The sequence below is a fragment of the Phoxinus phoxinus genome (assembly GCF_949152265.1).
Source record: "Phoxinus phoxinus genome assembly, chromosome: 6".
Classification (NCBI taxonomy): domain Eukaryota; kingdom Metazoa; phylum Chordata; class Actinopteri; order Cypriniformes; family Leuciscidae; genus Phoxinus; species Phoxinus phoxinus.
In genome coordinates this window covers 7229997-7253812 of record NC_136881.1, presented here as the reverse complement: position 1 = coordinate 7253812, position 23816 = coordinate 7229997, and the positions used below count along the sequence as shown (strand labels likewise).

The following is a 23816-nucleotide window of genomic DNA, read 5'->3' as shown; positions in this document are numbered from 1 at the left end:
CTAAATCCCATATCAAAATTTAACCACTTGAACAACACAAGGAGAGACAAGAAACTGCACTTTTAATGCTTTCAAATTAACAATAAACAATTGCATGAATTATTCTTGAATTGAGCAAAGTGTGTAGAGGGAGAAGGTTACGCTAAAAATATACCTTTTAAAAATGTATGTTAAATCCACTATTGTTTTATACATAATTGTTCTATAGTCTATGCAGTAGCCTATTTGCATCAGATTTTATTTTAAATTACAGAAGAATTAAGAGTAATCCCTTTAATTAAATTACAATAGGATTGAGACATAAATTACAGTTGGATTGAGAGATGCTTTGTCAAAGGGAAACACAACGTTAAAAATGTTTCATATAAATAATAATAACAATAATAATAATTTATCCTGATCATCCTATTTAAAAGGTTTACACCCCAGGCTCTTAATTTCTTTCTTCAGCATCAGTAAAAAAAATTGCACCTTTTGTAGTTGTGATTGAGTCCCTCAGTTGTCCTCAGTGTGAAAAGATTGATGTCAAAATCATATTCACTTTAGAAAGAGTTCAAATATGCAGAAGAGCTAAAAAAAGAGCATGATTTTTCTAAAGAGCAGTAAGTAGTTTAACAGCTCTGGACAGACAAGTGACTCATAAACAACTATCACAAAACATAAAAGCATCCGTTGAACACCCACGTAACACACTAATAATATTAAACTTTTAAAATGGTTAATTTGTGTAAATTCAGTTATTATTTTGTTGTGGACTGTATGTAAACTGATGCAGCTTAGGACAGTAGCCTATATAAAAAAAATTATGGTCCCTTATATTTTATTAAATCATAACTTGCATATTCTGCACATATGTAAACTTATGAGCAGAACTATGGGTTCGGCATTTTTAATAAAGCTAACACACGCTGAACTGCACTGAATTTCTATGAAAAGTGAAGCAGGAAGCTGAATGGTTTAAGTTCCCTGTTTATTTTTGCTGAGTTATTAAATAAAATGGTTGAGAAAGCACGTTCACTAAATGGAGAGGGTATATAAATGTAAGTAAGAGGAAATTATAGACGAGGAGGAGAAGGACGGGTGAAAACAAGGTTCTTGTGAAAAACAACACATTCTGTGGTGAGTAACAGTTTTTGACTGGATACATCTTTAATTTCACTTTTTAATTGTTATTTGTTTGCTATTTTAAGTTCTGTATAATATAATCCACCCATACTTACCCCTGAGACCTGACACTTTTTTTTATTTTACTCCGCAAAAAATAAAATTAATAATAATAAAAGACTATTATGCTTTGTATGGTATAGCATATAGGATTTTTTTATGTACTCTTCTGATATAACTTCCTGCAACTTGGCTGTAAGAAAAGTAAAACAAACAATTAGCTTAAAGTAAAGGCAGTTGGACACACAAGTGATGCTTACAACTTACCAACGAAGTGCTCCATGGACATTAATGTGCCAAGAATAATTTTGATGGCAGGGAAATACATAATGCAAAGCCTGAAGACAAAAGCCTCAACACTTTATCTGTTAGACAACACTATAAATATAATATATATATAGCCTATATATATATAATTTAGTTACTGAATCCAGAAAAATACATGGAGAAATATTAATCACATCTATGCATTTCTTTTGCATTCGAATCTTTTCAGAAAATTACCAGTAGTTATGAAATCTTATAAGAGTATAAAACTAAAACTAAATCTGGCACAATTTCAACCGAAACCATCAGAGGGAAAATATGATACTAACAAGAAGAGTTTATGCTATGACGTTTCACAGACGGGCTATACTAAACGTAGTAGCCTAATGTATAATCATTTTAGTTTATATATGTATGTGTTTGAATATATAGTGAGTAGAGACTCTGTATTACTCAGCTCGCCGCCGGCTCTCATTGAAAATGAATGGCTTCCGCTCTCGCCGCCGGCGGTTTGAACGTTAGGCTAACAGATTAGCCCTTAGTTCAATTAGGGCATTTAAGTAGCTTTTATTAACATGCCTTAGAAAAAAAAAACTGGTTGTGCATCTTGAGACAAAACAATAACACTGACATATTTAAAGTTATGTTAGTTGCTTTCAGTTAAAACAGCTCAAACATGCATTTTGGTCGGGAACTAGCTTAAGCCTTGTCTGTGAAACTGGGGTTAGTGTGCTACGCAGTGAGTCTGGTTGTTTAAAGGGTAACTAAACCCTAAAACAACTTTTTTCAATTAATGATCTGTAAGACTGGGGCTTTACTAATGCTGTTCATTGATTCAAGTATTATTTTTTTTGACATTTGTTTATTAGGTTCTATCAGAAATGTTTTGTCAAAATTGAGTTTTCACATATTCTTATTCTGTGGCAATTTATTTAGATTACGTGATGGGTTTTTTTTTTTGGGGGGGGGGTGACTTTTAAATTAAAAAACAAAAAGGGTCTATAAAGTCGAATGGAATGCAAAAACTTTTAAGCTCTATAGCTCAAAACTGCTCCAAATGCAGATTATAATTCCAAGGTGGCAACGTGTTTATTTGTTATTTCAATATTACACTATATAAGTTATTATTTAAAAAATAGTATCACATGTGGTTAAGTTCTTGCAGAGATCTTGATAATTCATCATCTCATCCTCTTCATCATGGCGCTGCTTCTTCATGTGCTGATGCTGTTTCTTCTCTCCGGTGGTTCAGCCAAAGTTGTGCCGGATTTTGAGCATGAGTGTGGTGGCTTTTTTGCAGGTGGAAAATCACCAACAGGATTTTCTGGACCACAGTACAAGCAGATCTGCCAAACTCTAAATATTCCTTATTATGCCACATACTATGATACTTACAACAAGATCAGTGTACTCAGCCTACAGGTTTGAAGGGATAATGAACTGCACAAGAAAAAACAATTGGTACATTGAACCTCAAGTAAGTGAAATATTACTCCAATTCTATTAAAGGTTATATATCCTGTTATTGTTCAGTATTTGTATTTTGTATTAGTTGGTTGTAAAAATGGTTTTCCATGGTGTAGATAGAATCGTTTCAAATTTACTGACAACAGCTCGGTAATTAAAGTGATACCAGAAATATGACCTTTCTATTTATAAAAAACAACCCAGCATATAATAAAACATTAAAGCAAGTAACAAGACACAATTTTTTTCTAGCAGACCATTTCACAAAATGAAGTTTGATGAGTCTCACATTATAAATCAGCAGATAAACCATTGAAGACAAAAAGTATTAAGATATTTCTGTATGTAAAACATCTTCAAGGTAACATGATGAACTGCACCTGTCGTAGCACACCTGCATGAACTTGAGGAGAACGGACTTTATATATTAAAGTGATTGCAAACATATAGCTCAGAAAAGTTAGTGTTTGTTTGCAGATATACAGTTTATCCACACTACATATGAGCAAATCAGGTCATAGAAAAATGCCTTTGCTGTTTATCCTCTTGGTCATTCATTCAAAATATGCACTTCTTCACTTTAATTAAGGTGAAATATTTCAAATAAATAATAATAATACAACAATAATATTAAATAATATAATATTTTATATATAACTTTTTTTTTTCATTCCAGAATTTTATTTATGCGATCCATGGAGGAGAAAATATCCCAACATAACTGAATATTAGTTCATCACTAAAATTATATTCACGAATAGACTACTTTTTGATTTCTAATCATTTATTTCACCAGATTTTTTACTGTTCCTGAGTCTATTGTGATTTCTGATCATGGCCCAGTTAAATTTGATATAATGTGTCAAAAACTATTAGGGACCTTGTAGATGGAGGTTTCACCCAAGATGACTACATGATTCAAAATGTATAGAGTTCATTGGAATTCATATAGATTTATTCTTTAAAATGAACTTGAAAGAAACATCAGCATCTGTTAGATGAAGCTTTTAAAGCCTACCTCAGGGGTCAAATGATAAGCTACACAAGTTCCTGTAATAATAAAATGAAATTGGAATTACAAAATTTAGATGAAAGAATAAGAAAATTGGAACAAGATATATACATCAGTCAAATTCGAATCCTCTTAAGCAGTAACTGCTCATTGTAAGGGCGCAGTATAATGAACTTTGCAGCAAAAGCTGTAGCCAGCTTAATCCGTCTCAAGCAAATATTTTATGAATATGGAGAGAAGCCAGGCAGACTTTTAGCTTGGCAGATTAAACAACTACAATCGAGTAAAGCAATAAATAGCATTTACACAACAGCTGTAAATCTGACATCAGATCCGGAGATTAATGATACTTTCACCAAGTATTTCCAATCGTTAGGCTAAATACTGCATAATCTACTGGTCGGCCTATGCAGCAAACTATATTTTTTGACAATCTCAAGTTCCCATCTATGAACAGTGAAGCCAAAAGACAATTGATGAACCCTTAGTGAAGAAGTTTTAAATGCTATAGTGAAGATGAAGAGTGGTAAAACAGCTGGCCCTGATGGGAGACCTATTGATATATACAAAACCTTAAAAGATAAATTAGTGATTCATTTATAGTAATAACAGGCTACAGATTTCTTTAATGAAAACCGATGCCAAAGTTATAGCCAAGGGTTTAGCCCTTCGATTGGAGCATAATTAACCTTCCCTATAATAGGAATTGACCAAAATGGTTTTGTCCGAAATAGACAGGCCTTCGATAATATCAGGCGTGTACTTAATATTGTTTATGAGAAGGACGGCTACAGATGCATGTATTTTGTCGTTAGATGCAGAAAAAACATTTGACAGTGTACTCAGACGTTTTGGATGTGGTCAGAACTTTTGCCAGTGGGTAAAGATTGTATATCATAGCCCGACAGCAGAGGTCATTACAAACAATTTAACTTCCAAACCTTTTAATTTATACCGCCGCCGCGGGACTCGCCAGGGTTGTCCACTCTCACCGTTATTATTTGTAATGGCCCTGGAACTCCTGGCAATTGCAATTAGAACGTGCAGGTAAAAAGAAAAAACTTGTGTCCAAGCACAAACCTCGATCAACACTCGTTTTAAATTGATCCAATATACTGTAACGAAGAAATTCAATAAATTCAATCCAAATATTCTGGATATCTGTGGAAATTACAACTAAAAAGGGAACATTATTTCATTGTATTTGGCAATGTGAGCGCTTACAGTCCTTTTGGACAGAAGTAATAGGTGTATTATCTAAAATGACTGTTAAAGAAATCCCTGTTTGCCCTAAAATCTGTATGCTTCTTCCACCTTCTTCCAGAAGCTTGTAAACCTGTGTAACACCAATTTGTGGCCAGATTGGTGCCAATTATTGTCATTATTGTCTGCATTGTAATGCACAACTTTTGCCTCTCCGTGTTATAAAACAACGTGCATCCAAACAACTTTAGCCAATGCACCCTCCTATATCAGTGTTGCTTTACGAATACTATAGCATATCGGATTATCAAAATTGGTTAGTGCGTGTGTGTGTTGTCATGTAGGCTAAAGACTCGTCTTGGGTTGCATCCATGAAATATTGTAATGTTATAGGCCTACTACTGCATATTGAGAAAATTTCAATGGTTTCAACTTCAAATTTCTATTCATGGTTCTAGATGTACTAAATGAAGCAAGGTAGACTAGAGTTTAATATGTAATTTTGATTATCAAAGATGAGTTTTAAAGGATAAAATTATTGACAGTGGGACTTTAAGTAGGCTATTTTGCTTTTGTTTCTCTTCTAACGTGAACTGTTCTTAATATTCAATTGATTCAATATTGCAGCTTGATGATATGACTGCAGGACCAAACATGGCATCTGAGGGGTCTGTGAAAAAACGTGGAGACCATCAAGCTCTCAATGAAGACTATGAGAACTCTGGGTACCACAGAGGTCATCTGGCTCCAGTCTATCTGGCACAATCACAGAGCTGTGCTGACGCCACCTTCACTCTCACTAATGCTGCTCCACAAAACCCTTCTTTTAACAGCGGTCAATGGAGGGTACTTGAAGCACAAATTGCAAATGAACTGGTCAACCAATGTCTAAAAACATATACTGTTTACATTGTAACAGGGGTGGTTCCAGGAACAGGGAAACTTAAAGAAAGCAGTGTGAATGTGCCTAGTCATTTCTGGACTGCATACTGCTGCTTAGACAACAATAACAAATGTCAAATCTCAAGAGGATTTATTGGAAAGAACAAGAACATCACTCCCCAGAACATAACTGTGAAAGGTTTAGAGACAGAGTTGGCAAAACTTTATAAAGTCAGTTCTTTTGAGGTGTTTCATAGCAGTTCCCCTATTGGCAAAGAAACAACTAAGTAAAGCATTCAAAATAAATGTAACGTGTAGTCAGTTTTGGTTTCGTTTTCTCTGTGTTTTGTTCCTGTTTTACCTGCCTAGTTAGTTTACCGGGTTATTAATTATCTTTACACCTGTTCTGTTTCAGTCAATCATCCCAGCCCAGTCTCCTGTCCTTCATTGTCTGGTATCGTTTTACGATTGACGTGGTTGTGTTTGTTTATTTTCGTATTCCCTGATGGATTTATTAAAGACCATTTTTGTTCATTACTCCGCCGTCGTGCGCTTATCTACAGCCAATAAAGCTTTGAGATGTTGTCTGAAAGAGAAACTTTAAAGTGCACGTCCAAGTGTCCAAGTAGGAGTAAAGGCTGCAAGTGTGTGTAGATCTTTTGATTACTCGATGGGACACACTTATAGTCTTGCAAAAAATGCATGTGTTTACAGATCTTTTATTTCTTATATTTTCAATATTTGCATTTTAAAATAATATTCTACATGTCTGTTCAGTAGTCGCTATGTAACTAACAGAAGACACACATTTTAAATTGTGGTGCTTCAAATTAAGTGATAAAAACAGTTGTAAATGTTGTACAAAACATACCATAGGCCTACTCATCTTTGCACCAATAAAATCCGCAACACTTTATGATTTTACTACGAAATGATTCATTTAAATTACGGTGGAATGTTTTCCCCGACAACTCGTTATTTCGGGGCACATGAGTTCCCTAATGGGGATACTAGTAATACAGCTCCGAAGCTCATAGAGAAAAATCCACCTTTGCTCTCACTAATGCTGCTTCACAAGACCCCTCCTTTAACCGAGGTCAATGGAAGGTAGAAATTTTTCAACATCTCTGTGCAGTCAAAGTAAATTATATACTTCTTATTTTGTGACAGAGTATAAATGGTATACCATAATTTGTACCAGGTAATTGAAAAATTAGCAATAAAGTGAATATGCCTTTATTTCTACTACATACTGCTGTTTAGAAATTTAAAAATGAGCATTAAGTGAATAGGCTATGCATTTATTTCTACTGCATACTTCTGTTTAGAAATTGAAAAATTAGCAATAAAGTGAATATGTTGGCAAAAATATGCGTCATGTTATATATATATTCTATATCGTGTAACAAATGTCAGATATTTTTTTACTTTAAAGCATTATCTTTTAGATTCATAAACAAACTTGTTGGGTGGACTTAAGGAAATTTGTTTAAATATGTATCGATTAAGGGAGATATGTGGTGAGCCCTGGTTCAGTACATTTCCTTGAAATTGCTCATATAAAATACTCCAGTTCACTGCAACACCAGTGTGTTCTTGCCTTTGGTGTCGGTATGTAGTATTTGTAGAGCTGCCTTAGGCCATAACATTTTATACTTTATAATTTTTTGAGTATTTAATTGTAGACGTTTAATTACTACATGGAAGGCTGCTCATTACTCATGACGCTGCTTCTTTTTGTGCTATCCGGTGGTCCGGCCGAAGTTGTACGAGACTTTGAGCACAAATGTGCTACATTTTTTTGCAATTGGAAAATCACCAACAAGATTTGGAATAAAGTTAAAAGATCAAATTTTCCTCATTCTTTTGCCAGCATCTTGTGTTTTTCAAAGCAAAAAAAACGGGTTCTGTGTCCACTTTCAGATTTATCTGTCCCTTACCATTATGTCAAAAACGGTAAATAGTCACCTTCCTGTATCAATGGGTGCTTTTTGGCCAGAATAAGACTTTTAGCAAATAATGAAACTATTTGTTACCTATCCTTGATATAAAAACGTTAAAGTGGAAGGTCATAAACATAAACTAAAACTAAGACACCAACCAACGTTATCAACCAGTCATAAGCTATAAAGCATATCCATCTTACAGTAAATTACACATGGTGGCCGTGCATGATTTAAACATGACAAAAACAGTCATCTCTTTATTTAACAATTTGATGGTTATTCAGACAGTCTTGGATACTGCAAATGGGTATCTCAACACATGAAAACACTCAACACTGATGAAAAAATCAGCAGCTGATCACCAGCATATGTTGTGTTTAGGATGCTGGGTCCCAGAATGAAAAGCTATGCTGGTGTCCCAGCAGACTTTCCTTGCATAAACCAGCCTGGACCAGTATGAGTACCAGTATGAGTACAAACTCTGGTCTAAACTGGTGTTTAAGTAGGAATAGTCTTTGGAAATGTTCATTATTCATACATAATTAACAACAATGCAAACCAGTGTATGTGTGAGAGAGACACTCAGTGGCCAGGTATATAGCTGTGTAATGTGAGTGTGTTGTTGAGTTTCAGTGTGTGAGTAGTGTGTGCTTGTGAGGTCAGACTGTATGTTGAGTAAGACACTGCCGACCCGAGCATCAGTCCAGCCATATATGATACAGTCATAGTGTTCCCTGTAAAATAATCATTGAGAAAACAAAATTAGTGGGGGAAAAACACAATAAGATTTCAATATATCAGTTGCTTCTCCAAATGACAGAAATGAGATCAAACAATTATTCTCATGAGAAAAAGCCTCCAACAATTCTTCCAAAAACAAATTATTTGAGCTACGCTATCCACATGAATTTTATAAATCTTTCATAGATTTGTGAGTACTGGGACTTAAATAAAAGGTTATGTGTGAAGGAATTATATTTTAGATGTGTGTGAAGCATAAAAAGTATGCAATTTCTCAGGAAATCCATCCCAACATCTCATTAACAAAGGCTACATATAGAGAATCAGGGTAAGACAAAGAACAAAAAAAAAAAAAACATTTATGTAGGCTACTTGAATTTTGTAGCCGCCAATTCTTAAAAACTTACACAGAGTAGATTGAATCTGTTTAAAAATTTTTTTATGTATTATGAATTCACATACATTTTGTGCAATGGACCTGCTAACAGAAAATATAGCCATTTCGTTTTTGGTGTAGCTAGGGCCTCAAAATGAGGGGAAATTTCTAAAACCACAAACTGTTTATTTTAATTTGAGACAGTGCTGACTTATTATGGTGATTGTGACAGAAAAGAATAAGCCCAATTATTTAAAAAACAAAGCAAAAACTACAAAGCTCACCAGAGCATTTGTGCTTCAAGACATTGAGTTTGAAGGTTTTCGCATTTCTGATTTTAAAAAAAGTATTCCGTAATGGATTTTTTTTGTATTAATCATAACTAACATTGCTTTTTCTTGCAGGATTAACATTTATGCTTTTGAGAATGAAATGTCCCCAACACTTGGGCAAAAGTTAGTGCGTGTTGAATTAACGGAAGCAGATGGACAAGACTAGACGGCTGTATATTTAAATATATTTAACCTCATAACTTAAACAACAAGCTGAAATAAAATAAAAAATCCAGTTTGCTTTGCCCAGAAACAAAGGAGAGGGTTTGCTGTATTGCCAATCATATTAGAGAAAAATTTAATGAATCATGTCACCTTTGCCATGTTCCGATTCTATATAAACTGTTTTACTCTTTTTGTCATGGGGATTCTCTCTGAGATCCTCCGGCCGTGATTAAAAACGTCTTCTAATGCATTGTCTGGAGTCTGTCTGATAAATGCTGCGCAGCACGCTAAACACCAAAGATTTTATTTCCATTCCTAAGTGATAGTGTTTATAGGGGGCGAGGCGTCGTGACTTAACAGAGTCTGAAAATAAATTTGGATTGGTGGTACCAATCGCAGGTGTCTGGAAGACACAGGGTATTTAACTTAAGTCAGGTGTGTGTAGGGGAATATCTACCACACTACACATTTCGCTCACTCTTTATGTGTGTCTGATATACTCACCCGCCACTTCTCGCTGCTGAAGTGGCACATTGCCGGCCGCCTGTATCATTGGTACAGAGCCAAGGTACCCGTTACTGATACCCAGCATCGTGGAGAGGCAGCAGGGCCAGGCGGGGTGCGCCAGCAGGGGGCGCTGCACAGGAGACACACACATTACAAACAGGGGCAGGAAGAGAACACGAAAACACGAACACACCAGCAGCTGCACACCGCCCCACTCGTACGGACACGCTGCCAAGATCTGAAGAGAGGGAGAGAGAAATAAAGTCACCATGAAATTAAAATGGACAATTCTTGGTTTTTTATGGAATATTGCACTATTTATTATAAATGATTTATCCTTGAACAGTTTTTTTGAATGTGCCAGTGATATTAAAAGACCAAATTCAATATATAATTCAATTGATGAAGCATTATATACAGGTTTTCCAAAAGACTTTATAAAGAAAACACTTAACCATTTAGTGTGTTGCATTCATATTCTGGGCTCATCTGCTCACCTGTATTATGGTATGCATCATCAATAAGGTGTACACTGAACTTGATCTTTCATTTCATTATAAGTACATTAAGGCATTTTAGGTCTTTTTGCAGGTAAAGTGATTGAAAAACTGCGGCGGGACCATTATATGGATCGCAAGTACCCAAAACTTGAGCTTGAAAAAATATACAGACTCGAGCTACAGTTATGTGAATGTTTTGCCCTCCAGGTCTCCGTACCAGTCACGTCACTGAAAACTATAAATAGTAAACCACAGCAATCCTATCATCCAAACAATTCCCATTATTTCTTGTTCAACAAGCTGTTTCACTCAGAAATGTCATAATAGTGAGGAAAATATTGTCGCACCTTCCGTTTTGTGTCGCCTTCAAACGTTTACCTTTTTTAAATGATATTATATGCTCGTAAATTACATCAAACTGTTTCATTTCACCTTGCCCACGAAGTCTGCCATGTTGAACAGAGCCATGGTGAGAATAGGCAGCCATTCTCCCAGTGTATCGTTATGTAACTCTGACTCCAAACCAGGGAACAGACACAGTGTGATGAAATATGTCACCAAGATTGAGAGCATATATGGCCAGATCATCCGAGCGACAGCACACCTCTGACCCAGAACCTCTGTAAGAAAGCCAGCATGTTAGAATACTTCAGTGCTAAAAATGTGAAATTAATTGAACTTAACTCTATTTTGCAGTCTGTACACAGAATAGCTACAGGCGGTTGTGGTGGCTCACCTTTTACACTGATCCAGGTCCCTTTGTCGTCTGGTTTGGGCACGTCAAATCTGACATAAATTTCATCTCCATGGGAACCGTTACTCAGATTAACTGCATCCGCCTCATCAACGGTGCTTGACGCCACTCCATCCTAATTTGTAGAAATGCCATGAGTCAATGTACATTTTTGAGAAAATCATTCTGTATTTGTATAGTATCTAGAATCAAACGTTTTTCGCTGAGATTTGTCACAGTGCATTGTGGCAGAAGTGTGCATATATTCTAAAAGGTGATCGTAGGGAGCTCATTAAGTTTCGAAACACCATGTACACCTAAATTTGTATTTATTTTACAAGATAACTTTTCTTTAAATGTAATAAGGAAAACAGTTAGACAGACCCGCAGAAACCTTTCAGAACATGTCAGTAACCAATGAATGAAGGATCCATATCTCACAAAAAGTCCCCAAAAGTCAAATGCAAACCAGTGCTTCTGTGTGTGAATTTACCTCTTCCTCTGCGCTGCTGTCATAATGTATCTGGTAGCCACTGCGCTTCTGTGTCGTAACATTATTCATCTGTCCTTTGAGCCAGCTGTGGCTGCGGCGAGCTCTGTCGGTGTGATAACGGACAAAGTGTGTTTGTCGCACCACCACGTGTAACAGAAAACAGAGCGTCTCTATTGAGATAGAGAACAGGAAGAAGATGATAGTGTTGTTCTTCTCGTCTTCCACCAGAAGCTTTGTAAAAATCCGACTCAGAGAGACAATAACTCCTGCAGTGCCTGAAACAACAAACAAAAAACACATTAACTGCTATACAAACACATTAAACCAACACATTATGAGTAAAAATGATGTTAATTCATATTTCAAAGAAATTATATGTTCTAAAATGTTTTATTGAAATTTAAAAAAAAGTATTAAAGCAATTAAGCACATTTCCCCCACCAATTACTGTAATATGAAAAATATATTATTTAAATTATCTCAGCGTCGGGATGTTTGTTAACAGTATATCGCTGCAAAGGTATTTCACACTCGTTTTTACTTCCAAGCAACAAACGAAAAATAACTTTGCCTTGAGTATAACGGGGCAATGAATCATGTTCCGTCTCTTGCATGATACATGTATGAGTGCGAGCATGAGAAATAAGTTGCCGGCTGCAATTCACTACGGCCACCGAAGTCGCCAATAACAAGGGTTTCTGAATTCTACATATATCCCCTTTAAATAATAATTTAAAAAATGTTGTTGTTGTAACAACTGTATTTGTTGTAGGCTACTGCCTATAATTTAATCCTTGTATTACCGTATTTTTACTATATCACTTGAAAACTTCAATTCAGAATTACATAAAAAAGTACATTTTTAATATAATGCTTGCAATTTCATTCATGCAGTAATAGAAGTTTAGCTCACTCTCTCCAGTCATCACGCTCTGTGTGTACCTCTTGGGCAGCATCCCAGTGTAACCATAAAAACTGGACTGCTGCACTGCAAAGGTCAAAGGACAATGAACAAAGTTTCAGATCACAAAACCACAATGAAAGGCCAAATGCAAGAACATGATTGCTTGTATAAATGTACCTGTGCATCCAAATGCAACAACGGCAATTGCAGCCAGAGTAACAGCATAGGACTGCTGAGTGTCGAACAGCTCCAACCAGACGTCACACACACTCACAAAAACCAAAGGTCCCAATGCAAATAGATATCCTATATATATGCAAAAGAAATTTAGTGATATTGCAATAGATAAATAAGAGTAAAGTAATGTGCATGTAGAAAATAGTGCGGAGGAGCCTTTTATCGTTGTATTTTGAGGCGACTTTTGCATGTTCTTACCCACACAGATGCGAGTGTGTAAGCTCAGTCTCTCCACGAGTGCGTTGTTCACAATGACGGCACTGAGAGCCACAAGTATATACGTCAAACTCATGTCGAACACAATAGAGGTGCCTGACAATAGAAAAGAGGGGAATTGACATGCATAACTTGTAGAGAAATATTACTGTGCAATGCATAGTTGTCACTTTTTCCACCCACAGCTCTGTGAATTTCATTTTGTCTATCCTGTGATGTGCGACAGGTCGGTTGCACCAAACCTTTGAATTTGCGGTGGAGGTAGTCCACATCAGTGATGAAACTATTGTATGGCAGTAGAAAGCCGACACCAGCCAACAGCATGGCAAAGTAGATGCCATGGTAGCGATCATCGGGAATGGATTCCTCTGAGTCTGAAATGAAGACATGAGCTTGGATTAATACCAAACAGAATGGCAGAGCAGCTTGATAAACCTGAGCCCCATTTTTAATTAATAGAAATTAACATTCTTAAACAGTAGAACATGGTGCTACAATGCCATGGTCATGGGTTTGATTCCCAGGGAATGCATGCACTGATAAAGTGTATACCTTAAATGCAATGTAAGTCGATTGATTAAAAGTGTCTACCAAATGCATGAATATAAAAGTCATGAATGCTTTTGTGTTGTACATGATGGTGTCTTGCACTAATGCAGGGCTTCTCAACCTGGAGTTTGTGAACCCCTGGTGGTTTGTTAGGGAACTGCAGGGAGTTTATGAGAAGCAAATAATGAACTAAATCATAAAAATGTCAAATTAAAAACAAATAAATACTTTTTTTAAAAATAATAAAAATGTAACACTTACTAAAAACATGAGAATATTTTATTGTTTACCTGCATGCCACAAAAAAAATGGGAACTAATGTAGGAATTATTTCACAAATGCATGCATCATACATTTATACAAAGACCTCAATGCATGCGTCATACATCAATACACGTAAGTTTGCACGTGCAATTTAATGCATTTTGTATGTGCGATTTGTATAGCATATTAATTATGTGTTGTGCGTATCTGTAACTCACCATGAGCACTGCGAGGTTTTATCCAACCCCTCTTCTCCTCCTCTGGCAGCTGACTAAAGCTGAAATTCGTGATCACAGCCTTCTCTCTTCCCTGCCGATTCCTGCTCCACTCCTCAGAGTACATGCCTGGGGAAAAAGGTCAGAATTCACACATGGGGAAAAAAGCATACTGTCAAGAATGATGCAGTTGGCATTAGATTTTGTACCTTAATACACTCACTTGCATGTATACACACACATACTGAATATAAACATATATTTATAGGCTATGATAGCCTATCAGCTGAAGTGAATATTGACATGACATCAAAAACAGAATAGTGAATATTCATCACAAGTAGGCTACTACACTTTCCCTAAGAAATACTGACCGGACTACTGGAGAAATACAACAACATGCCCCAGTAACTCTGGCATGTAGCCTATGCTGTGCAATAAGAATACATTTTTTGTTTTTGTTTTATGCAACCAAGCATTGCAGTGGTTCTATCTTTGTTCCTCCACCTGTTTTCCTTTGAAGCATGCATGAATTATTCTCCCATGTTGATTTATTTTGTGCAAGCGCGTGTGGTTCACAATTTACGGCGTTATAAAACACTGTGAGTCAGTTGGACTAGGTGTTAAACGCGAGATTCGTCGATGTCACCTGACAGATCCACCAAAGCTATTTTTAGAAATATCGAGCGTCCATGTCATAGCCTGGGTAGCCTAGTGTCATTTTAACGGCGGGGATATTGAATTGAAGTAGCCTAGGCTACTACATTACATTAATGATTGATGTTTTTGAAGGATAATTTGTCTTTAAGGTTATTTGACATCTGAATGCCTTGTACATATTCGCAACTAATGGAATAGACTCACGCAGTAATAAGTGAACATCAATCAGAGCTGTCGCGCGCTTTCTTGAATGGATAACAGGTCTCTTACCTGATGTGCCTATGTCATTCACGCTGTCACAAGAGAATTATATTTAATACGATCCAGGTTCTCTTTCCAAAGCGGTGTTATTTGAGGATGCTCGTTTTCTGCGCGCTCTCTCTCTCTCTCTCTCTCTCTCTCTCTCTCTCTCTCTCTCTCTCTCTCTCTCTCTCTCTCTCTCTCTCTCTCTCTCGGCTCTCCTCCCTCATCCGCAAGTCACGGAATCATCACGCACTTTACGATTGATCACCGGGGCTAGTTGTCACACTATATAAGGATGGGGTTCATTCGTATATAAACATATAGCCTACCTTACAATATTGGCTACAAAACTATTGAACATTTCCGCCGTTATTGCAGGAAAAGAAAAATTGTGCGTATTGATTCACAAATCAGTTCATTGTTCAACAAACGCTGCGGTAACTTATCGAATAGAAGTTACTGAGATGCAACCATTGTGACAAATAGCCTCGGCATCCCCTATTTAATTCAAAGCCACAGTAATGTAAATCTAGACCTGCATCTTCTACATCTTTATAATGTTCAGTTTATTTACTTTATATGCACTCTAGGTTAAATGTTTTTGTTTTGTTGCAGTGATACTGTAGTCTGTAGAAGAACCCTTCTTATCTTTCAACCAAATAACTTTTCCCCAAATAACAGTCCTTAAAATATATATTTTTTTAGTGTAAAGAAGATTTTGAAAAATCTAAAGAACCCTTTTCCACTATAAAAAAAAAACATTTTACGCAATGGAAAGGTTCCCTGGAAGTAAATCATGGAACCATCGATGTCAGTAAAGAACCTTTTTTTTTTATTGTGTTGAGCATTTGCATTCCAAGGGATAGTGTTGAACTGTTCTCTTTTCTTCAAAAACCAACATTTCTCTTGAAGTTCTTTTTTTCACAACTGGCTTGCCCCGGGGCAGAAAGTCCTCGGGAGATTTTGGAAGAAATGCAAAGCTGAACCCTTAAATTATCTATTACCCTCATTTAGGTCACACTATAAAACCTCAGAGTTCTCATCTTTGTTAAAAAGAAGCAGAATTTAAAAAGGGGGATTATAGAGCAAAACAAACATAAAAGCAATTCTGGATGCATTGGAAGATACTTTTAGAAACATATGGTCTCTCAGAACAAGTGTGATTCTTTTATTACATGCACAACATAAAACATGCGCTTCAGCTCAGCAGTCTTACAGTCCTGCACTGCAGTCTGTCATGGAAGATAAGTGAGAAAACTACTGACACCATGCAAGAGCACACACACACACACACACACACACACACACACACACACACACACACACACACACACACACACACACACACACACACACACACACACACACACACACGCATGCCCGCACACACGCACATATACACAGCTCAGTATCTCACTAAATACTTTAATCTTATTTTGAAATATACTTACATAAGTAGCAGTGGGAAAGCCAGAGTTAAAAGTTAATTAGAAGTGAATTTAAATGTCATGAATAATCATTTCAGAGCAGCAAAGTGTCTCCATTTATACACATCTATGTCTGTAAACCCTTGTGAAAAAGAAGTGCACTTACGTAACTGTATTGAATGTACACTTGTAATGTACATCAAACCTAAAAAATATACAAACAACTCACAGATTACTGAAATAAAATGTTTAATTAGAACATCAGACAATTATTTTTAATGCTTTCTGTGTGGGGAGGAAGATCAAAGAATTGTGTGAATGATTTTTAGGGAAAATGCATGAATATTTAGGGAAAGTTTGACTGTAGTTGCATGGTGATAATGAAAATCCAGAGCACAGATCTATATCACTCATCACTTGATTTATGGCAGCCACCCCAAGAAAAAAAGAAATAAAAAGCTATTACAGTAATATTGATACAGGAACAATGCATTTTCCAGTAAGAGAAGGAATTATTCTTTAATCTTCAAATTTGCCTGTATTATTCTATTATTTCTATTCAAATTGTGCAAGCAGGCCTCACAATAACAATGCTTTATCGAAACAAATTAATTTTGGAATGTAAAAATAGTGATTTGTCTTGCAGAGGCCTATTTGTATTTATACAACATTTCTTGACCTTGTTACGTGAAATAAGTTATTTCGATTGATATGTTCAATATTAGTCACTAGATGTCAGTTCCACAACAGAGGTGACATTGCTGGAGTGTCAGCAGCGTGAAGGCGAACACACGATAAGTCCTACTAATCGATCCCGCGCATCTTCATTATTTATTTTGTAGGATGCAATTGAGAGTTCGTTCGTTTAATGTGCATTTAGATAAAAAAATATCTTATTATAAAAGTATTAACGGAATATTACATAGAATGCGGTGAATATATAGCTCGATTATGAGACTATCTATTAGTAATGTCTTGTTAAACTTCCGTTATGGGCATCATGGCGACTTACAGTAGAAACGTCATGTGAAGAATTCTAGCAGCGGTTCCTATCACAGTTTATATGGTGATAAATGGAGTAACTAGGGTTTAATTCAAGATCGATTGCCAAAATGTTGCGTTCTACGCGTATGTGGGGTATTTTCACACGGAACACAAGTGTTAATGTTATAAAGTGGGCTTCGGCATCCTCAAATGAGCGAAGATTATCTGTCCGTGCTTCTGAGCGAGTGCATCAAGGACACTTGAGATTCTTTAGTGCATCTTTATCACCTCCTAGATGGACTAAGAGCAATAATACTAATTCAGACGCATCTGCATCTGATCGTGTGAATGAGGAAGATACCAGTGATGTGTTTGGTGATTATTCCAGAAATTTCTCCTCCAGAAGATCCTTTCGCAAAACATCCTCAGAGCTGCTGGATATGAGATACAGGGATGAGGAGGAGGACAAGCCGCTGGTGGAAAAGTTCAGGTCCAAAACTGGTCGGAAAAATACAACATACTGGTATTTCCTCCAGTGCAAAAGGCTAATCAAAGAGGACAAAGTACGTTGTCAAAAAACACGTGATTTTAATAACACATCCTTACTGTGGCAGGACTGTACATGTATAATAATTAATATTAAACTATAATAATTATATAGAAGGTCACTTAATTGTACTTAACGAGAGTACATTTTAAAAGTTTTAAAAAGTGCACTTTGCAATCATTTCAAATTAAAAGTATTTTTTCTTTAAAGTATTTTAAAAAAATGATTATGGTTTAATAATGTCATGCTTTAAAGAACCACACTTATTTTAATGTTTTGTCTAAAATATTAAAGGACATTTTATAATTTTAACTAGTGTATTATTTTATTTTACATTTTAAAGTTCACATATTGTACTAAATTGCAACTTCAACTAAATGCATTTAATATAAATTTTAGCTATAATTCATTTTCATATTATTTCATTTAACATGCAATTAAGTGTCTGAAAGCATAGTTTAGCTTGTACTTAAGTATGATATAATAATTATTAATTATTACTTTAGCTTGCATGAGTATGTTCCTTAAAAATGTATTATTTCCATAAAAAGTATTTTATTACGCTATTCCCATGTTGTTGTGTGTGTGCCATGTAAATACAAGTAGGCTGTATATCGAACAATGTCTCTGTATCATATAAACCAATGCACACTTTATTCTTTTTTTGTCTAGCTGGCTGAGGCATTAACTCTTTTTGAGGCTGATATGGTCAAAGGTGAGAGATTACAGCCTGAGGAGTACAATTACACCGTTCTCATCGGCGGATGTGGACGTGTGGGCTACCTAAAGAAAGCCTTCCAGCTGTACAATAAAGTAAGATGGTAATGCACACTTCACATTATGCTGCTCTTTGGTGTCATTATTTATATTAGGTGCTTCTAATGATGTATGAATAACACACTTGATCTTAATTTAACCCTGTTTTTATGTTATGCATTGTTACCACTCAGATGAAGAAGCGAGGGGTAGAGCCATCAGATGCTACATACACGGCTCTGTTCAACGCTTGTGCAGAATCACCATGGAAGCAGTCGGGGTTGGACCAGGCAATAAAGCTCAAGCAAGAGCTTCTCAGGAAGAACATCCCTCTCAGTGGCATAACCTGGCAAGCTTTGCTCAAAGCAGTCGCTCTTGCCGGAGATCTGAAGTCGTGCTTTCAAATTCTGCGGGTACTAACTAATGTCTCAACACATTTTAGTTTTGCTTTTGAATTCTTTTTGCTCTAACAACACAGTAATATCATTTGGTTTGTGTGTAAATGCATGAATAGGAGATGCTTCAAAATGGACAACCCATCACACAAGAGACATTTCATTATCTGCTGATTAGCTGTGCGAACGACAAGCAGCATGGGTTCAGGCTGGCTTTACAGGTACTTACACACACACACACACACACACACACACACACACACACACACACACACACACACACACACACACACACACACACACACACACACACACACACACACACACACACACACACACACACACCTATGGACTATAACCCACACCCTGTGGGGGTGAAGATAGTTCACCCCCACTTTCACTTTCATCTATATATTTATGGCTATTGAGGACCACAATTATATTAATTAAGTATCTATTTATGTTTTTATTCATGCCTCTATGTTTTTAGCTTTTTTAGGCTGTTGTGTTGTAATTGTTGGAGCTTGTATTGCACGACAAAATTCTGTGTACACGGACAATAAAGTTCTATCTATCTATCTATCTATCTATCTATCTATCTATCTATCTATCTATCTATCTATCTATCTATCTATCTATCTATCTATCTATCTATCTATCTATCTATCTATCTATCAACACACATTAGCATTGATACACACGTTAGCATTGAATACATTGAATACACAGAAATAAATTTTTTAACGAAACGCCGAAAACCCGAAATTAACGTTTTCATTTAGCCGAAAATTTAAACTGAAGTATTGGTAATTACATTTGGGTAATTTAACTCTTTATGCTGGTCAGAATGTTGTGTTCTTAGGCGATAAAATAAAACCAGTCATAGTAAAGGTTTTCAGAAGGTAACAAGTCTATTAAAATTTCAGCTGAACAAATTTTACATACTGATACTCTTACATCTTGTTTGCTCACAGTAAAGTGTGTCCACACTGCTAAAATGATTTATTTGTTGTAGTTTATCCATGTGTGTATGAAATAGACACTAACACAGTCAAAACACGTCATCAGAGAAGTGCTAATAAAATCAACTTTTGGTCAATTAAGTTAGTAAGTATTAGTAAGTTAGTATTATTTTATTGTTATTTGTTTTATAGGTGTGGCACCAGATGCTTAGGATTGGAATAAAACCAGACGCTCAAAATTACAACATACTCCTGCGCATAGCACGAGATTGTGGAATAGGTGATCCTGGTCTGGCTTCTGCGCTACTGCTGAAGAGAACGGACGAAGTGACCCCAAAACTCACAAGTGGAAGGAAAAGCCGTCGGCCAAATGTCAAAGTGGGGACATTGTGTCAGCCCTTAGATATGGATGCATTTGAGAATGATCTGTTTGTAGACACACACACACAGAGCCATGGGCAAGCCAAAGAGAGTGATTTCACCCTTCTAAAGGGAAACGATTCATGCAGAATAGATGAGACTCAAGTGCTGCCTGTATTATCAAGCACCTCTCTGACCTGTCAATCACAGTTATCTACACAAAGTTCCCACCTCCCAAACCTTCTCGACCCCAGCACTTGCCACTCAGGTGTGGTTGCCTTGGGTCCTGTGAATAGTGCCTCAGATAGACTTGCTCTGATTGGAAATCTTGATGGTTTTTTGGCGAAAATGGCCAAGGATGGACTGGAGCCCAACATAAAAACCATCACACTATTGGCTGATGTCATGGAAGCTGGTAGCCAATCAATGCAGAGTTTGATTAATGTGGCCAAAGAGAGTGGTGTCAAGCTGGATGTGACATTCTTCAACACTATGATCAGAAGGGTGGCCAAAGCTGGAGACTTGTATGGGGCTAAGGTTAGAAACACATTTAATCATCGGTTCATAATGTTCCAGTAATGTTGCTTTTATAAAATAATATATTCCTGAAGCTCAAACAGTAGAGCATGGCAGCCTACAGTTTAGCCATGGCAAAAACAGCATCGTCATTTGTCAGCATTTTGTTTCCTTAGCATTTTTAATGATACTAATAATAATAGATTCATACAATAACAAATTGCTATTATTATTATTATTATATACGGTAATTAAAATGGCATAGATGTAAATCAATAATAAGTAAATAAAAGCATCTGCCAAATGTATAAGTGAAAATGTAAGTAAGAACTGATTTCTCTCTTTTTAGGCAGTAAAAGCCCTTATGGTTGAAAGAGGACTGGCTGCGAACACTCAGACGTTCTGTAGTATTGCTCTGGCTTGCCACAGACAGAAATATGCGATACAACTCTTTACTGATATGGAGGTATGAAAACCAATTTCATTCTTTTAATATTCATTTTTGAGTTAAATATTTAAAGGTGCTTTTTTTTTTTTTTTTTTTACTTCGATCGATCCGCTCTTATTTTTTTATTGTCTTGTTTTGTACAGTCGTGTGGACTTGTGCCGAATGCTCATATATACAGTGCCCTGATCAGCCAAGCATGTAAGCGTTTGGACTACGCTTATCTACACGAACTTCTTCTACACATGACCAAACTGCAGGTGCCACCCAATGATGTCATCATCAGACAGCTGGAGTTTGCAGCTCAGTATCCTCCTTCTTATGACAAGGTTAGAAAATGAATGAGGCAATCTCATATCAAGATTTGTATTTTGTAACATGTTATATATACCGAATACAACTTGTGAAACCAGGTCAGTTATAAAGTAATAGTAATAATAAAATAGCATTAAGGATTACATGGTATTATTCTTACGGTAAAGTTCAGTAAAACAGAATACATGCAATTTGTGAACATTTTTCAGCATGTTATTGACCTTTGAGCAAGATTCTGTATGGACAACCGTGGATTAATTATGCCTTCTATATCTTTCTTTCTTCAGTTAAAATCACGGAACGTATACCTGGACAAGATTGATGGTTTCCGTGGTTTTTACAGACAATGGCTGGAGTTCATGCCTGGCCAGGAAACTCCACACCCCTGGGCAAAGTATCGATCCCCAAAATCAGAAACAGAACAAGATGGAGTCACCTCACAAAATCAAGTTTCTGAATAAATCAAATTCCTGAAATTCCTGTTAAAGTGTATGAGGATAATCTGAGGCCGATTTTTGCATATTTCATGTAATAATTGTAGATATGATTTATGTACATTAAATCATTGTATTTATTTTAGTGTTTGTCTCATTTAAAAAAAAAATATATATATATATATATTATAAAAATCATCACCATAAAATGACACAAACCTTTATTCAGGATGGAACTAAATTCAGGATGGCACCTCGAAAGGCAGATAGCTTTCAATTGTCCACAACAGAAAACTATGTAAAAATATCAATTTCAAACGGCTTGTAACTTCCATGATTTATGTAATTGCTTTCTCATTAGCTATAATTGGAGACAAATCTGATATAAATATTGAAACTGCTACACTGAAAACTCAACTAAAGTTGCTCAGGCATTTTATAGATGATCTTCATGTGGTGCTGTCCTGTTGTAATAATAAAAAGAAAAAATATGACGTCGGTTTCTTTTAGCATTTTTAATTTAGATTGTGGTAATGTAACTAAATGCAAATAATTTTTAGATTTATTGGGGCCTCTGTGGGAGTTTGCTGAGGCCCCCCGATTGAGAACCACTGATGAATTCAGTTAAATGGATAGCTGTTGAAATAAAATAAAATGAAAGTTTCAAAAGAGCTGCACAGGACATTTAACTGGATTTGCAATTCCCTTAACTGACAAGACTGAGATGTGAAAATGTTCTATCTGTGTTACACAGTTTGAGCTTAATCAAGAAACTGTGAGTCTGTGCAAGCCTGTTGTTTGGTTAAGCATTGAACATGCACTAGTCAATATACGTGAATATTACGTCTGTATTCTTTAACTTGTATTTTCTATCAATATTGGACACATTTAAAGTATAGGGTTATAAAGTGAGTAAAAAAAAATCGAATTGTACGTGCGCCACAATTACAAAGAAAGCAAAAAGATAATGAAATAACTGGCAAGTGTTTGGGAAAGTGCCAAATAAAGAAGAGGATGAAGCTGCGATTGGGATTGTTAGATGTTCTGCGGGCATCTCGGCTTTGTTGTCTTGACCAATAAAGTTTTGGAATCTGGAATTTTTATTAGAAATATAGTATACGTTTGTAGAATAGCCTAGGAGTCATTTGTGCAAAACCAGGAAACTTTAAGAGTGTATTAAGAGAAATATCATATTCGTGTGTTGAATCAATACCACTACTTATAACTGATTATGGTAATTTTGTTAATCTTACATGAGTTACTTCATGAAAGATACATTTTGTTTTTGATATATGTGTGTAAATCAATGTTTTTTATCGTTATGCATTGAAAACAGACACTCTACTTTTAGTGTTACTCAATATTTTATGCTTTTGAGAGAGAGATTAGAGGAGGAGGACAAAGTAATTGCTTCTAGAGAATGTAAACTGTTTAAGAATGTAAGGGGCCGAACGAAAGGTTTCAAGCAGGTCGCTGCCCAATGGAAGTTGTATTATATGACATACATGTAAGGGTTAGATTTTGACTGGAGATGTTAAAGTTATTTGAGAAACAGAAATGCAAAGACTCAGATACCAACACAGGCCTCCTCCTTCCAGC

At 36.0% G+C, this 23816-nt stretch overlaps 3 protein-coding genes across 6 annotated transcripts; 2 read left to right on the top strand and 1 right to left on the bottom strand.

The window, feature by feature from the left end:
* Positions 1-1073: 1073 nt before the first annotated feature.
* LOC307000218 (endonuclease domain-containing 1 protein-like) lies at positions 1074-7353 on the top strand. Its single transcript, XM_079615648.1, is given in 4 exon segments — positions 1074-1119; positions 2597-2834; positions 2836-2908; positions 5741-7353. Coding segments are annotated over 3 exon segments (822 nt in total). The 5' UTR covers positions 1074-1119; positions 2597-2631; the 3' UTR covers positions 6287-7353.
* Positions 7217-15327, bottom strand: slc29a4b (asolute carrier family 29 member 4b). Of its 2 annotated transcripts, none has more exons than XM_079616921.1 (11): positions 15104-15327; positions 14177-14302; positions 13388-13519; positions 13128-13241; positions 12870-12998; positions 12702-12776; positions 11789-12063; positions 11299-11431; positions 10995-11182; positions 10060-10300; positions 7217-8675 (listed from the first exon to the last, which is right to left on the bottom strand). In XM_079616921.1, exons 2-11 carry the CDS (start codon positions 14298-14300, stop codon positions 8524-8526), a joined length of 1563 nt encoding a protein of 520 aa, XP_079473047.1. In that variant the 5' UTR covers positions 14301-14302; positions 15104-15327; the 3' UTR covers positions 7217-8523. The 2 variants fall into 2 exon arrangements, with proteins under 2 accessions (XP_079473047.1, XP_079473046.1); XM_079616920.1 differs by lacking the exon at positions 15104-15327 and adding an exon at positions 14681-14823 and having other exon boundaries at positions 8166-8675.
* Positions 15328-17494: 2167 nt separating this feature from the next.
* Positions 17495-22688, top strand: ptcd1 (pentatricopeptide repeat domain 1). 3 transcript variants are annotated; one of them, XM_079616918.1, is made up of 9 exons: positions 17495-17581; positions 17876-18050; positions 18707-18847; positions 18985-19203; positions 19305-19406; positions 20340-21044; positions 21373-21489; positions 21615-21797; positions 22071-22356. In XM_079616918.1, exons 1-9 carry the CDS (start codon positions 17577-17579, stop codon positions 22242-22244), a joined length of 1821 nt encoding a protein of 606 aa, XP_079473044.1. In that variant the 5' UTR covers positions 17495-17576; the 3' UTR covers positions 22245-22356. The 3 variants fall into 3 exon arrangements, with proteins under 3 accessions (XP_079473044.1, XP_079473045.1, XP_079473043.1); XM_079616919.1 differs by having other exon boundaries at positions 18707-18855; positions 22071-22355; XM_079616917.1 differs by having other exon boundaries at positions 17501-18050; positions 22071-22688.
* Positions 22689-23816: the final 1128 nt, after the last annotated feature.

Coding starts and splice junctions, on each gene's coding strand:
- slc29a4b (XM_079616920.1), bottom strand. Junction 13,242..13,387: donor CCTCCACCGCAAATTCAAAG/GTTTGGTGCAAC, acceptor TTCTATTGTCAG/GCACCTCTATTGTGTTCGAC. Junction 11,432..11,788: donor ACAGCAGCGCAGAGGAAGAG/GTAAATTCACAC, acceptor TCTACAAATTAG/GATGGAGTGGCGTCAAGCAC.
- ptcd1 (XM_079616917.1), top strand. CDS start 17,616: ATGTTGCGTTCTACGCGTATGTGGGGTATTTTCACACGGAACACAAGT. Junction 18,051..18,706: donor GGCTAATCAAAGAGGACAAA/GTACGTTGTCAA, acceptor TTTTTTGTCTAG/CTGGCTGAGGCATTAACTCT. Junction 21,490..21,614: donor AACTCTTTACTGATATGGAG/GTATGAAAACCA, acceptor TGTTTTGTACAG/TCGTGTGGACTTGTGCCGAA.